The sequence below is a fragment of the Parastagonospora nodorum genome (assembly GCF_000146915.1).
Source record: "Parastagonospora nodorum SN15 chromosome Unknown scaffold_12, whole genome shotgun sequence".
NCBI lineage: Eukaryota > Fungi > Ascomycota > Dothideomycetes > Pleosporales > Phaeosphaeriaceae > Parastagonospora > Parastagonospora nodorum.
Window position 1 is genome coordinate 795,494 of NW_001884560.1, and position 15,437 is coordinate 810,930.

The window sequence follows — 15,437 nt, forward strand, 5'->3', positions numbered from 1 at the left end:
CATCCGTTCCGCGTGGCTTCCGCTCCCACAACAAGGCCGTCGCGTTCGAAAGACCATCGGAACGCGACCATGTTCACGATTTCCTGGGAACTTTCACGGGATCCTACATTACGCGTTTGTGTCACCTCTAACCTTAGCTACTCGCTCATTCCAGTTTCAACGGATTCGCCTCAAAATACTCGTCCAGCGTGGTCAGCTTGCCACGCGCCTGCTCGGCCGACCACTTGACCTTCTCCTCCGTATTCTCACCATAATACCCGTAATCCTGGAAGTACTGCAACATCTCGGCGACGTGGTCTCTCATCGTAGGAGGCAGGAAGCCACGCCACTTCTCCTCCGGGAGCTGGATGTATGCAACCGCTTTTCCGGAACTCTTGCTCATGTGTTCCGCGATCTCTTTAAAGCTATACAAGCCTGTCGCTGCGCAAAGCACCTTGCCTTCGTACTTGGAAAAGTCGGCTAAGATGGCAGCTATCCATTTTCCGGTGTCCCCTGCAGTGTCGATCAAAGGCATCTTTGTTTCTGGTGTGACGAAGTTGAACAGGGCATAGGTGCCGTTGCCAACCGGATGTGGCTTCATCGTGGCACTGAAATTCGACATGAAAGAGCCGGGTGCAAAGAATGAGCTCTTCAGAGGCAGTTTGCGAATATACTGCTCGACTTCTTCCTTGCCATCGAAGTGTCCCATATTCTTGAGCTTGCCGCCTGAGTTTTTTCCAGCATTGGGTAAGGTCGAATAGATGTAGTAGGGAACTCCAGCTGCGACGGCAGCATCAGCTAAAGCTCGGCCATGACTGACTTCGTGTTCGTATGCATGACCGTCATAAACGGTGACCGTGTTGGCAAACACAACGTGTGCGCCTTCGAAAGCTTTTTTGAGCGAGGCAGCGTCGTCAACGTCTGCCTTAACGACTTCGACACCCTTCTTTGCGAGTACCTGCGCGCTTTCCTGGCTTGGATCACGAGTCGTCCCCCGAATTTTGTATTCTTTGCTTAGCTCCGCGTCTCCCAGGATGGTGTTGACAATGGAGCCGCCTTGTTGCCCAGTGGCGCCAAACACGACAAGGAGCTTAGACATCTTGCAAGTATCAAAGTGAAGTATTTTGAGTATGGTATCAGTCAAGAAAATCGTCTTTGCTTGATGGAAATGTACATGCTAACAAAGAGAGCCGCTCAACGAAAGGTGCTCATGTTCCGGATTACCCCGCGTCTGCTTCGGTGTCGTCATAAAGTGAGCGTACGGGGATGCTGCTCAGACCGCCGATTCACGATGAGTGAACTGTGCTCCGTTCGACAGCTCGGAACCCGAGCTAGCGAAGATCCGTCGATACACAATCACGTGGCAGGGATTGGACATCGAAGCCTTGACACGCTGCGACTATGGCATATCTGTGGTTCCTGTCCAACGTTGGTGGATAATTCCTACAACAATTCCTCGAACGCATCTCAGTACTGATCGACCATGGATGCTAAAGTAATGGCACTCGAGCCTCAGAGGTACCTCGTATACCTACAGGACACTCTACGAAACCTACCTCTGGCAGCTATACTTCGAGTGGCATGTACTTTCTTGGGCGGTGCTGCCATCATCCTCGCCTTCATCTCGTACCGTTACTATGCTTTCCGTCGACGACTGCCACCCGGACCTGTTGGCCTTCCACTGGTTGGGAATCTTTTGGAAATGCCCAAGAGTCACCCGTGGCTTACTCATACCGAAATGCACAAGAAATACGGTCCGATCTTCAGCATGCAATTTGGTGCGAGTACCGTCATCTTTCTGGGCACCTATGGAGTTGCCAGAGATCTTCTCGAGAAACGCAGCAACATCTACAGCTCTCGACCTCGCTCAGTCATGGTTGGAGAATGTATCAGCCAAGGCAACCGGTCTCTCATTCTGCCATACGGAGAGCAGTGGCGTGGGTATCGGCGTCTGCAAGGATCATTCCTAAGTCCCCGCATGTCCAACACCTACCGCGAGCTGCAAGATCTGGAAAGCAAACAGCTCATCTCGGAATTTCTCACTCGGGATGACTTCTTCAAGCGCTACCATCGTTATTCGTCTAGCTTGACCTTCGCTCTAGCGTACGGAAAGCGCATGCCCACTGGCCAGGAAGAGGAAGTGAAGGGTGTGGAGACGATCATGGACAATCTGAATAACGCCTTCATCACTAACTGGATTGTGGATTCCCTCCCATTTTTGAACAAACTCCCGAGATTCATGAAGCCGTGGCAGAAGATTGCTGACTTCCTGGGTGACGAGGAACGCGAGTTCTTCACCATGATCCGAAACGGCGCAACTCAGCGTAGAGGTTACAACTGGTGCAAGGACATTCTCACCATGAAGGAGCATAAGGCTCTCACCGATACGCAACTCTCTTACGTCATTGGCAACACATACGAGGCCGGCGCAGATACCACCACCATGACGCTGCAAGTGTTTACACTTGCCTGCGTGCTACACCAAGACAAGGTCAAGATCCTCCAGGAGGAGATCGATCGAGTTGTTGGCCGCGATCGACTACCCACGTTTGAGGATTGTGAGAAGATGCCTTATCTGTTGGCATTCGTCAAGGAGGTACACAGGTGGCGTCCAGTACTCCCCGGCGGTGTACCTCATGCAGTTACTGCGGATGACGAATATATGGGCTACCACATTCCTAAAGGCGCAACCATTGTTCCAGGCCACTGGGCAATCTCCATGGACGAAGAGTTGTATCCAAACGCGGACGAATTTCTGCCAGAACGTTTCCTGAAGGATCCAGATCTCCCGTACTCTCAATTTGGATTCGGTCGACGCAAGTGCATTGGTAAGTACATTTTCCGCGCAAGGGTGCGGCTCTTCTCTAATTTTGCCGCCAGGTCAATACATTGGTAACAACTCCATGATGATAAACGTGTCACGTATGCTCTGGGCCTACGATATCAAGAAAGGCTGGGAGATTGTGAATGGAAAGAAGGTTGAGGCTAAGGTCGGACGATTCGATTTTCACTCAGGCTTCAACTCTCCTCCTCTGCCGTTCAAAGCAGCCTTTATCCCGCGCAGTGAGAAGGTAAAGGACATCCTTCGCGGGGAGTTTGCGAAAGCAGACAAGGACACTGGGGCCATTCTGGAGCGCATTGAGAAAGCTCAGCAGATTCTCAAGGAAGGCGAGCCCATTACAGTCACAGTATAAGGTACAGTGGCTGTTCAAGACGTCAGAAGCAACATATACTCCCGGTTCCATTGTTTGAAGTCTTGTTTCGAAAGAATGAACGCCCACAGTCACATCTACACAAAGAGTGCGCAGTAAAATCAACTAGTTCTAGATTCGTGAAACTTGCATCATCATGAGCGCTGTGAGGCCACTACACCTGTACACCTGTCTTCAGACAGCGTCAGGCGATCTCACGAAATGTTCTGAACACAACTTTAGTAGTGATTCCAAATTAGTGTCATGGGCTTGTTGCAATAATCGTCACGAACAGGTGTTAAGACCTCATACGACACGTTCCTGCCCATAGAGCTAATTCTATCTCAGCGCGGGGAATGGTTATGGAAGCGATATCTGTGCTTTGCCGGGGAAGGATGATTTCGGCGGCCGGGACGCGGGCCATACCAACTCTCGCCCGTCAAACATCACCATCAGCGCCGTCAGCTCAGCTCATGCATCGTATGACCGGCCGAAACTGGAGTTGAGATGTTCAAACAAGAATTGAAGCGCATATTTCATTCCAGTGCAAAAAAGCTCAAAGCCGCCGCAACAATTGCTGGCATTGCACTCACATACACCTTTCTATATCACGATCAGCCACTAAGCTACTTTTGAAACACCCTCCCGCATCACCAAACTTCAACATGAACGGCATCGTCGACAAAGGCACAAACAACTACTCCCAGACTCTTTCGATTGGACATGCTTCGCCAGCCAATATCCCGTGGAGGTTTTTGGGTCAATGTATGTACCGCGATTTAATGCTTTCGTTCAGACACTGATCCCGGATAAGACAAATACCGCATTCTCGAAGATGGTTCACAGACGCAATACCGCCTCTGCATTATCGAGAGCTCCATTCCGCCTCACAGCGACGGCCCAGTTTTTCATTTCCACGAAATGCACGATGAGGGCTTTTACGTAACTGTATGTCACTCTGCCATATTCTGCGTTATACCATATAAATATAAAGAGTTTACTGACACCCTCATAGAAAGGAAAAGTCCGATTCCATTCCCCAGGACGCGGCCATCTCGATGCCAGCGCCGGCGACCTCGTCACCGTACCGATTCGCCTGCCACACAAGTTCAGCAACCCGTTCGACGAAGAAGCTGTCTTTATCAACACAATCACACCTGGCTTTTTTGTGCGCTACTTTGAATATCTGGAGGAGTTGATTGGAGATGGCGAGGTTTTGACGAAGGAAGTGAACATGGAGGCTTTGAAACGGTTTGCGACAGTTCCGTTGACAGACGACATGGTCAAGCAATTCGAGGATGTGTTTGCGAAGGATAAGTGAAGGATCGGACATTTAAATTGGAAAGTGGCCTAAGGATTGTTGTAGTGCAAGACAGGAAATAAATGAGCCCAACAATAAACACGACCGTACTACAATCGCGTCCCCTGAAGCATACATTGGTTCTTTTGAACCATCGAAGACGACCCTTAATATTCTGAAAGCAGCAGGTTGCGTTATAAAACCTCCACCGCAGATTGGTTTCATCCTCTTACTGCTGGCTTGAGAGTGCAATAAAGTGGCTTCTTCTGCCAGAACCCTTGCAACTTCTGCTCCAACCATTGCTCCTGTCCATCTTCAAGTCGCCAGTCGAACTTGAACAAGAGTTTTGCGAAGAGTAATCGCATCTCAGCTCTCGCAATGTTTTTGCCCAAACAGTTTCTGGGTCCATAAGAGAAAGGCTGCATGCATTCTTTGTTGTCATTGACGAACGGCGGTGCGTCCCGTGTGTCCGTCAGCCAACGCTCGGGAAGGAACTTGTTCGGCTCGTAAAAGTTCGCAGGGTGATGGTATGCGGAATAGTGATTTACCCCTACAGTCATGCCCTCAGGAACGAATTTGCCTTCGATTGTCTCTCCACCTACTGGTACACGGCGAGGCATGGTAATTGCAACTGGCGGATACATGCGTAGAGTTTCGGTAATGACTGCGTCCAGATACGCGAGTCTCTGTGTGCTTGCTAGCGTGATATCTTCTATGCTGGAGTGTGCGGAGCGGACTTCATCTACCAATCGGGTGTACACGGACGGGTGAGTAAGCGTAAGGAAAGCAGCACCGGAGAGCGCAGTCGCTGTTGACTCTGACCCTGCAATGCTGATTGAAAAAGCGTTCACGTTGATTTCAGCAGGGCTCATGCCTTTCTCATCGTTTGCGGAGAGGATGTAGTGGAGGAAATCTCGGTGTTCGGAGCCATTTTGAATGCGTCGTTGTACTGTCTGCATGGCGGTTTTGATGTTCTTCATGCGCTGGCCAAGAAGCTTTTTAGGTGTAAAGTACTGCCTTACTCCCATGAGCCCCCAGTACTTCGACATCTGGTTGAACGTAAGTTCTGACGCCATTGCAGTGATCGACTGCACGAATGGCGCATATTCGCCCTTATCCAGGCAGCCAAAGTTTTCTCCAAAAGACATGTGGCCGATGAGGTCGAAAGAAGCAAATGTCAACCATGACACGATATCCACAGGACCTTGGCTGGACCGAAAGGAGATTTGATCAACCAGCTTTCCCGCGTAGAGCTGCAAAATCGGCTCTTGTTCACGAAGAGCTGACTCGGAGAAGGCATGAGATAAAAGTCGACGTTGTCGAGTGTGTGTTTGCCTATCTGCGACAAGAATATTTTGCGCGCCAGTTGGTGTGTGCAAGCGAAAGATTGGATCTTTGCCCATCTCTTCTTTGCGTTGGCCATAGATTGCTTTCCAAGCTTCAGAGTCGATGTAAGACAGCTCTGTAGGGGCTACACGAACGGTCTTGCCATACTTGATGTGTAGTTGTAGCAGCCGATAATGCAGCTGGCCTTTGTACTGGTGGTAACACCAAGGCAAACGCGATGCTGCCCAAAGCTTAGGACCAGGGAAGTTTCTTAGTGGATGGAAATAAAGGTTGTAAAACGCGTATCCTGTCACATAGGTAGTGATCTATCAAGCGGTTAGAAAATGCTACGAGTGAGAGCCTTTTGTTGCGCGGTAAGCTTACTAGAGCAACCACAACGGCAAAAACTCCTAGCCAGTTCGCTAGGTTAGGGCTGAGATCCATTGGAATTATCTTGATACTTCAAAATAGATTCAGAATAGATAACGGTAAAGTATCCAGTGCGAGGGTGTTGCGACTTGGGTGCCTCGCTTGCTTGAACCTTTGTTGTCGCATTGCAACTGAGATGGGTCACCTGACTCTTCACCCAGGCTGCACCAATCCTCGGGACAAGATCGAATGGCTCATGTTGCGAGTGCTCAATGGCCCGTGGCTGGCTGCATAGCTTCTCGCTGCCCGGGCTCCGAAGGAGCGCAAAATGGCTTCAACATCATGGTACCTAAGCGAAGAGCGTCATGGTCCATTGGCGTTGCTATACCTGCTTAGCTCTAGAGTCTCGGGGATGGACAAAGCACGTAGTAAGAGAACTCTAGAAATATGCGATTGATGGAATGCTCGTCGCGCAGGCCAAACTGGAACGACCCCTTGCCAAGATCCGAGCCGGAGCTAGCTAGATGAGGCTAAAGCGGACAGTGACATGACACAATGTCGTCTTCACTAACCACCATGAACGCGATAGAAAAAGACGTAGCTGTCATATATTTATGGCTCCTGTAAATTTCTCAAGCCTTCTCAGCAGTAGGCTCAGGCACAGCTTCGGCATCGCCCCGTTTCCAGCCCTGTTTGAAGATCGGGCTGTCCTTGAGCGTATCCGTTTTCCTTGCTTTGAGCGCCTGCTCCAACGACAGTGCGACTTCCTTCGCTCCTCTAGGCTTCATCTCAGCCTCGTACTCCGTGATCGAATCTTTCAAAGTCTTTTGTCCATTGACCGCGGCCACAACTGCGTCGACAATGTCCGACGCGTCCTTTATTGCGTTGTTCAGGCCTTGGCCGCGTTCTGCGCAAGGCATCGTCAGTTTAGTCACTTCCGGTTTAATGGCACTACTTTGGACAGACTTACGGGGTAGCATCGAATGTGCAGCATCACCAGCTAATGTCACCTTTCCGCCGTGATTATCCCATGCCATAGTCGGTGCCCATTGCTGGCCAGGATAGACGGGCACAACAGTTCCCTCGTCGAGCTTTAGACCGCCAGTGCGGAAGGGCTCGCAAAATGAAGACACCCATGAACGGTAGAAATCCATCCGATTCTTAGGATCTTGGAGATCTTTGGCGTACGGTGGCCCCCACCAGCCAATATAATTCTGGAACTTCCATGTCGTTGGATCCTCGGGGTCTGGAATGTCAAGAGCTACAGTATGGGTCAGTGGTGGGTTGCCATGAGTTCAAAGGTAAAGAATCACCTGCTAATATACCATTTCCTGGCTTGTGGGGATGCGCGGCAATCTTAAAGATCGGATGCATCGTCTGGAGAAGACGAGCCTCCTCCGCGGTATAGCCTCCTTGAGGGAAGTTTATCATTGTGAGATCTACAAATTGCAACGCTGCGGCTTCACGACCGACAAGAAACTCGCGTACTTTAGAATGCGAACCATCGCAGCCGATGGCAATGTTTCCCGTCTCACTGCTGCCATCTCGGAAGGTGGCTGTAACAGTGCCACCATCCACGCTGATGCTTTGCAAGATTTTGCCGAACTGGTAGAAAGTCAGCTAACCGCGCTCGCACTGGTCAACAAATCAACATACTTGTATGTTTAGATCATTCCCCTCTGAGAGGAAGCGGCGCAATTTCATTCGCGAAACACGGTTCACGCTCATTCCTTCGATCGGAATCTCCGCCATCACCTCGCCGGTAAGCGCGTTGACGAAGGGCACCGGCGTGAGTTTCTCTTCATCTGTAAGATGAGGATTGCACCGAATTTCGCGGACGCGCGCCTTGAGATGGGCGGGCAAGACTTTTTCTAGGTACTCCGATCCCCAGTGCAACAGCATACCTAAAACGCGTGATCAGTCCATTCGCCGCAAATCATCTCAGATGTTTTGGAAACTGCTCACCCCAGTCACGAGGGCGATTGTAGAAGTCATGCTCGCTGTCGCGCTCGAATACAGTGTAATTGATGCCCGCCTATAGCATGAGTTACTGATCATGTGTCGAGTCGCTAGATCGTTCGTACCTTCTTCAAGCCGGTAGCTATCGTTAGACCGCAGTTGCCTTTTCATTCGCATTAGTGTCCTCGCCTAAGATGCATTTCTCACAACTGACCTCCTCCAAGAATGAGAACCTTGAACTCGTTCGACGCCATCGCGGCTTTGAAGCGAATACTAAAATCTAAGAGTAACGATGCAGCATATACATAATAAAAATTTCATGATTATGAGGTAGGTGCATCAGAGCCAATTAGATGTTTAGACCCACGTCATTGTGGCCCTATGATTGTAGAGAGGATGTCGGGCGTCGCCATTGCCGCCTGTCAGCTGCGAATCTTCTTCGGATTCCGTTCCCCGCCAAACCATCAAAGCGCCGCACCCATCCATGTGTGTTGCACCTCTGTTGTAGCTGTTGTCAAAGACAAACTGTCATATCATGTAAGCAACCAGATATACCCAAAGGGTCAGTGTCACTTCCAAGGACATTGACGAGGCTTTGAATATACAATCTGAAAGTCAATTTTACTGTTAGCGGAGAGTAGTTTAGATCAGCAAGCAGTGTCGCCGATACTGGAACTATGTCAAAAAAGGAGGAAAGTATATATTATACTACAAGGAAAAGAACGCCTATACTAAAGCAAATACTAAAGAGACAATTTAAGAAGATTCCAAGGCACGCGCAATGCGCGCGGAGAGCTCTTGCATCGAAGGTCCAGGCTGCATGATCGTGTAGTGATTTACATCGTCCAGAACGCTGATGTGCAAATTCTCCTTGCCTACCAAAGAGTTCCATCCCGCGCCGCTGAAGTCCGTTCGATTGTTCAGAAGCCACAACATCTCGCGCGGGTCATCAGGGCGTAGCTCTGGGCGAGGATCACTTTCGTGCTTGCACATACCGTCGCGTGCATATATGATGTGAATTTGCGGAACCGATGACCCCTGAAACTTCTTCACATCGTAAGCATCGAGCAGCGCAAGGAAGGCGTCAAAATGCGGACGAAGCCATGTAGGTGCTTTGCCACTCATACCAAACATGCCGAGAGAGTCTAAGAAGTCGTACATGCGCTGGTTCGGGTTCTCGAGTCCAACTGGATCAGGGGTGTCGAGCAGTAGTAGAGTATCTACCTTCTCCCCGATGCGTGCAAGTTGTTGCGCTGCTTCGTACGCCAAGATGCCTCCAGCGGACACACCGCCGAAATGGTACGGGCCGCTGGGCTGGCGACGCTGAATCTCGACGAGAAATTTTGTAACATACTCTTCGAGCGAGCATTTGAGATCTTGCGGATTTTTCAACCAAGGGCAGTTTAGACCATACACGGCCACATCTGGGGAGATGTCTGCGAGTGCATGGTACGAGGATGCGGATCCCGCTCCATCCGGGAAGAGGAACAAGTTCCTCTTGGCCCGTTTGGAAGATCCTTGGAGAAGCAGTGAACTTGCGTGGGGTGCCACGCGCGCAGCCGAAAAATGCGGAAAACCAGATACGGGCTTCGCGTCAATTCTGGAGCCAGAAGACGACCTGTTCATGCGTTCGACCTTTTGGCTTTGCTTCTCAGGCTTGATTAATCCAGCTTCCCTAAGGACTGCCTCAACTTCTCCCAATGTGTCGTTCTCTACGAAAAGACTCGTCGGCAATGTCGCGTCGATTTGCTCAGAAAGTCTGCTCATAATTGTGAGTCCCAGTAAGGAGTCTAATCCGAATTCCGCAAGGGAAGCCGTTGTTGAGATTTCTTCTAGAGCAGTCCCTGTTTCTTCAGATATGATCTTCCGAATAAGCAGCATGATGTTTGTGTCAGAATCGTCGCTGTCCCCATCGACCGAGGTGGCATCAGTGAGGTAGGTCTCCTCGTCTTTCAAACCCGCTAGAACTGGTGTCGAAGCGCCGCTAGAGATTGAAGAAGACACCGCAGACTCGTCTCCGCTAGCGAAAGCGATGAACGATCTGACCGTGGAATGCTCCACAAAGGCAGAGGCTGGTAACTCAATGTCGAGCTCGTCTCGTAGCCGGCTGACTATAGTCAAGGACAACAAAGAGTCAACGCCAAGATCTGTGAACTCTGCATCCAGATCCAGTTCGTCTTCACTCATCTGCGCCTCGTCTTGTAATATCTTCATTATCTTTGCGATTTTGCCAGACGATGGCTTCGACGGAATGGCGGTCACAGTAGGTCGCGGGGTATGATGCTGTTTGGCTGGTTTTGGAGATGCGTTCTTTCCGCTTTGCTTGTTCTGAACAGGTATCGCGACGGCCTTCGCTCCCTTTGCTGTGCGTTTCCCAGGTAGAAGATGGTCCAAAACTGAGCGATTGACTCCTTGAAACTATTGCGGGTTAGTATTCGAAGCCTCCAAGCAGTCGCGTGCGAAATACCTTGACACCCTCAAACAGCGCAATGACCTCATCACCATCGAACACGTATGTGTCACCGACATACATGGTGCCACTCTCTAGTTGCATGCGATTGTAAGTCGTGTACGTCTTTCCGTGCTCCACTGCCTTCCCACATCGCATGGCGTCCCAACCATGGTTGATAAAGACTTGGTCTTTCGAGTAGATGTTGTCGTTTCCATTCATGATGAAGCCAGCAATATGACCAAGACTGTCAATCCAGCAGGGATTCCAATCGAACCCTCCATCATCAACCTGGAACTTGACGAGCGCAGTGGCTTCGAGACGCTCGCTATCCAATATGACCTGCTCCATGCCTTGGTATGCACTAGAATAATCAACTAGGCTGGCAAAAAGTTTGTAAGCGAGGCCTCGTTTAAGTTTGTGGGCGCTTCCAGCGTCTACCGCCTTGCGGAGAGTCTCTATGCGGCTTGAAACAAGGTAGGCGTTGCGTTTCCATTCTCCCACCCAGCTTTGTTTGTCTGTCACCTTGACTAGACATGATGCGTGATCTGCCAATTTGCGTGCGTTGGCGTCAACGCTGAAGAATTTCAAAGATATCTCTTTCTTGTGCCAATCGGCCTCAGCAAGGACTCTGAGCAGCTGAGTAGTTGCGTCGGGCTGCACAATCAGCGGATTTTTGACATTCATCGTTCTACAATCCAGACCTGTCTGCTCCTGGAACGTGCCATTAGACCTTAGCATGTGTTTACCGATAGTGAGAGCCATGTCAGCATACAAGGAAGACGGACATAGCATGGCAGTGTTGACTTTGTGGCCGGATACGATTGGAAGTAGACGAGGGTCGTGAAGATTGGATTCGGTGAGTAAGGACGCCTTCTCCGTGGACGTCGTCTCCTCAACTACGCGATGGACCGAAGAAGAGAGCGAGGGTACATTGACTGGAGGTCCAGAAATTGCATCTGTCTGTGGGACGAGACCAGCTGGATCATCTCCCTTGGTGAGACAGAAGTTATGTCGGTATTGTATCCAATACCTCCGAAGAGACCACTTGTAGCTGGGCAGAGCAAGAACCTTTTGCGCCGCGTCAAATCCACGGTGGAATACATCCCACCGAAGGTCAATCCCTGTGCGGTACATTGCGTCGAGGGCAGCTACAAGCGTTTTCCACGTCTGCCCATCTTTTCTCAGCGTGGTGGCGGTGACTACATGTGTGCCAATGGTCTGTCTGAGCATGCCCGAACAAGCAGGATGAGTGCCTAGCTCCAGCCAGATAGTGCTGCCATCAACAAGCTTCGACTCTTGAGCAGCATCGATGGCTCCCCGGAAGTCGACGCAGCGCCTGGTCGCCTGCGCAAGGTAAGAAGCATTCAGAATGCCAGGGCCAGTGACCGTTCTGGCAAGAAGTGGAGACATGTACGGTACGACAGGCTCATCAAAACTGATACAGTTCGCCAGATTCTCAAACTCGCTCAAAATGGGTTCCACCTGAGTAGAATGAAAAGCGTATGGAAGCTCGAGTAGCACCGCTTCCAGGCCTTTGTCTTTCAAAGAGGTTGCCAAATGTGCAATGGCTTCCGTAGGCCCACTGACTGTCGTGCTCACTGGGGAATTGATGCATGCAACCACGCAACCAGAGGCGTCCACATCAGACGCAATGATGTCTGTAGGCGCCTTGACTGCAAGCATTGCATGGGTTCCCTTGGAACAATGCTTGACTAGCAACTGCGCCCGACCGCCTACCAGAAAGATAGTGTCGCTTGCGCTCAGGACTCGTGCTGTATACAAGGCGGCATACTCGCCTAAGCTATGACCAATAACGCATGATGGTTCTCCAGCCAAGGCCTTCCACATATGTGTGAGTGCCATTTGCACACACGTGATAGCTAGGTGCGACGCGACGGGGTCACTCGTCTTTGCGTCGACATGTTGTTCCTCGCCAGTAATCAGGGGCAGGAAGGATGGGAAGCCATGGCATCGTGCAATACGATCAAAGCGCACAAGGTCATCGCGAAAAGATGCAACGTGCTCGAAGAGTTCCTTTGCGATGCCGGGATACAATGTACCCTGTCCTGTGAAAGCATAAGCGACCTTGGGCGGGATGGCCTTGACGGCCTTCACGGGTGCTGAAGGGTCGAGACAACGCTGCAGCGCAGCCTTGATGGCAGCGACATCGGCGCCAGACACAAGAACGCGAAACTTGTAATGAGCTCGACGCGCTGTAGTCGTGTAAGAAAGCGACGACAGGGATGTATCTGGGTGCGCATCGAGATGATCGATAAGAGCGCGAATGTTGTCCGTCAGTGACTGTGGTGTTCGGGCAGTGACAGCGACAGGCAATACGGAACGTGCGTCGGGCCGTGTGCACGCAACGTCCTGGTGGTCTGGCGCGTCTTCCAACAGCAGCGCCGTGTTGCCACCAGCTGCACTGAAGTTATTGAGAAACGCCATGCGCTTGCCGCTCGCACAGTCTGAGCGTCGCCATGGAGTCGCCTTGAAAGGGATATGAACGTTGCGCTCCGCCATGTCAACCGGATAGTTGTGGTTCAGTTTTCCATCTAGGCGGTGCGGAGGGATCTCGCTGTGCTTCATCATCATCAACACTTTGATCAGTGCCGTCACGCCCGAGGCCGACTCTGCATGGCCGACATTGGCCTTGATAGCACCAAGGTGTAGCGGCCGCGATGGACTCATTTTACTCCGCTTGTGGTCCCACGCAAAGGCTGACAGCACAGAACGCATCTCAGCCGCGTCTCCCGCCTGTGTGCCGGTCCCGTGCATCTCGACATAGCTGACATCGAGCGGATCCGTGTTGGTGTGGCGTAAGATACGCTTGAAGAGCGACAGCTGGTCTCCCTCATGCGGCCGTGTTATGGACACTGTCTGCCCGCAATGGTTCGTACTACTTCCGGCAATGACTCCAAAGATGGGGTCGCGGTCGGCGATGGCATCCTCGAGCCGCTTCAGTACCACCACGCCCACAGCGTCTGCACGACAGTAGCCGGATGCTGAATCGTCGAAAGGGTTGCAGTTGCCCGTAGCGGAGAGGAAGTGCCCACGATCGAGCTGCAAAGGGGGGAGAGAAGTCAGCTTTACTACCACATCTTGCGCACGGATTGACAAAACTTACGCCAACGAAGTTGTCTGGATTTGTAATCACATTCGTGCCTCCTGTGATGGCTGAGTCGCAGTCGCCTTGCCAAAGGTAGTTACATGCCGTCGAAATGGCTGCGAAACTGGACGAACACGCCGTGTCTACTGATATGCTCGGTCCAGAAAAGCGGAAAAAGTAGTTGATGCGTCCGGGGACGAAAGCGCGATTACCTCCTGGAATGAAATAGGTGTCGATGTTCTGCCCGCTGTTTACCTCCCTCCAGTCATCACTTGTGGTGCCAAAGAAGACACCAACCCGATCGCGCTGTGTAGAAGCTGTCCTGTCTGGTACAAATCCAGCCATCTCTATAGCTTCGTAGGCCGCCATAAGAGCCAGACGTTGTGCAGGGTCCGTGTTTTCGGCCTCGCGAGGGGAAATGTTAAAGAAAGCAGTGTCAAACACGCCTGGTTCGTTGATGAAACACCCATATTTGACGCGGCTGTGATTCTTCTTCTTTCCAGTCGGATCAAAATGGGCTTCCCAGTCGAATCTGTCTTCGGGGATAGTTCGGTGACAGTCACGAGCAGCCTTGAGGACTTGCCAAAGTTCATCGTTCGAGGCCGCCTCTGGAAAGCGACCCGAGAAACCTACAATGGCGATTTTCGAGTCTTGGAACTTGCCAGGTGCCGGGCTTGTGTGCGTGCGCTCCACCTTGCTGTTCATTGAGTCGGATACTTCGACTGTAAGCTGTAATTCATTTCGAAGCGCGGAAGCAAGCAAACTGGCTGCGTTCGACGTGACTGGGAACACCACGCACGACTCCAGAGATGGGTGTTGCGCAAGGCTAGACTTGAGCGCTGTGCAGAGTCTGTCCCAACGCACCTGTTCGCAGAGAGTGGTTGTTACAGCGTGACGCAGAAGCCCTATCAAATCACTAGCTATCACTTCTGCACCAGTTGCTATGGATAGGAATGGAGTACGTTGACGATACGTACTCAATTGATCATCCCGTAGGCAGCCAAGCACTTCATCGATATCATCTGGCCCGTAGAGATGGTTGGCGTGGTATGGCGATAGTATGGGAATAGTGTGTGCCTTGATACCACAACACTTTACGAATCGGGCAAGTGTGCGAGGCGGTCCGCTTATTGTTACGCCTTTGGACGGAGACACAGCGCTGATGTAGGGCCGTTGGCTCTTTGTGGGGTTCTGTCGAATCTTGTCAGCTCAACTGAGTATCCCGGTCCCTGGGATACCTACATCTTTTGAGATGAATGCTCCAATATTTTCCAGGGCTTCGCTTTCGGTCATACTGGCAATGAAAGACCATGACTGTGCATCTTCTGTCGCAGCTGGTTCAATGTCCCGCTGCATCTTCAGAGAGTGTAGCCCTGTTCTGAAGGCTGCAAGTGCTGCTTCAACACCCGCAGGGACCAGCTCTGCCATGGTTCTTGACGAGGAAACTGCAGCAGCAGCAAACGAGCCAGTGCATACCCCGATGATATAGGGATTAAACTCAGGGGTATAAGAGTTCGAACTAGGGAAGGATGAGTACATATCCGTCGAACGAACACAGGATTCAAACGGGGACAGGATGCTTACAGTATGAATCGACCCAACTGGTATACACACAAAAGCCCAAATCTCAGAGCTCTCGCACCGACTGAACCTTCAAAGTTCGAAACAAGATCGACAAGGTCAGTGAATCGTGGCAGCCATTCTTGTTGCTCTGCAGGAAGTAGGGCAAACTCTTGTCGATATGCATAGTTGACC

The 15,437-nt window shown here is 51.1% G+C and overlaps 6 protein-coding genes across 6 annotated transcripts; 3 read left to right on the forward strand and 3 right to left on the reverse strand.

Annotated features, from left to right (window-relative positions):
• Positions 1-145: 145 nt before the first annotated feature.
• Positions 146-1,078, reverse strand: SNOG_08267 (hypothetical protein; the record flags this gene model as incomplete). The annotated part of the gene is made up of 1 exon (XM_001798534.1): positions 146-1,078. The coding sequence occupies one exon, from the start codon at positions 1,076-1,078 to the stop codon at positions 146-148; it is 933 nt and encodes a 310-aa protein (XP_001798586.1).
• Positions 1,079-1,462: 384 nt separating this feature from the next.
• Positions 1,463-3,173, forward strand: SNOG_08268 (hypothetical protein; the record flags this gene model as incomplete). The annotated part of the gene is made up of 2 exons (XM_001798535.1): positions 1,463-2,807; positions 2,860-3,173. 2 exons carry the CDS (start codon positions 1,463-1,465, stop codon positions 3,171-3,173), a joined length of 1,659 nt encoding a protein of 552 aa, XP_001798587.1.
• A 662-nt stretch (positions 3,174-3,835) lies between these two features.
• Positions 3,836-4,491, forward strand: SNOG_08269 (hypothetical protein; the record flags this gene model as incomplete). Its single annotated transcript, XM_001798536.1, has 3 exons — positions 3,836-3,935; positions 3,985-4,118; positions 4,186-4,491. The coding sequence occupies 3 exons, from the start codon at positions 3,836-3,838 to the stop codon at positions 4,489-4,491; spliced, it is 540 nt and encodes a 179-aa protein (XP_001798588.1).
• Positions 4,492-4,691: 200 nt separating this feature from the next.
• On the reverse strand, positions 4,692-5,618 carry SNOG_08270 (hypothetical protein; the record flags this gene model as incomplete). The annotated part of the gene is made up of 1 exon (XM_001798537.1): positions 4,692-5,618. One exon carries the CDS (start codon positions 5,616-5,618, stop codon positions 4,692-4,694), a length of 927 nt encoding a protein of 308 aa, XP_001798589.1.
• An 875-nt stretch (positions 5,619-6,493) lies between these two features.
• Positions 6,494-6,689, forward strand: SNOG_08271 (hypothetical protein; the record flags this gene model as incomplete). The annotated part of the gene is made up of 2 exons (XM_001798538.1): positions 6,494-6,568; positions 6,609-6,689. The coding sequence occupies 2 exons, from the start codon at positions 6,494-6,496 to the stop codon at positions 6,687-6,689; spliced, it is 156 nt and encodes a 51-aa protein (XP_001798590.1).
• A 108-nt stretch (positions 6,690-6,797) lies between these two features.
• On the reverse strand, positions 6,798-14,387 carry SNOG_08274 (hypothetical protein; the record flags this gene model as incomplete). Its single annotated transcript, XM_001798539.1, has 11 exons — positions 6,798-7,072; positions 7,136-7,411; positions 7,491-7,770; positions 7,822-8,069; positions 8,131-8,200; positions 8,250-8,266; positions 8,339-8,397; positions 8,492-8,649; positions 8,905-10,487; positions 10,585-13,636; positions 13,701-14,387. The coding sequence occupies 11 exons, from the start codon at positions 14,385-14,387 to the stop codon at positions 6,798-6,800; spliced, it is 6,705 nt and encodes a 2,234-aa protein (XP_001798591.1).
• Between the last annotated feature and the right edge of the window lie 1,050 nt (positions 14,388-15,437).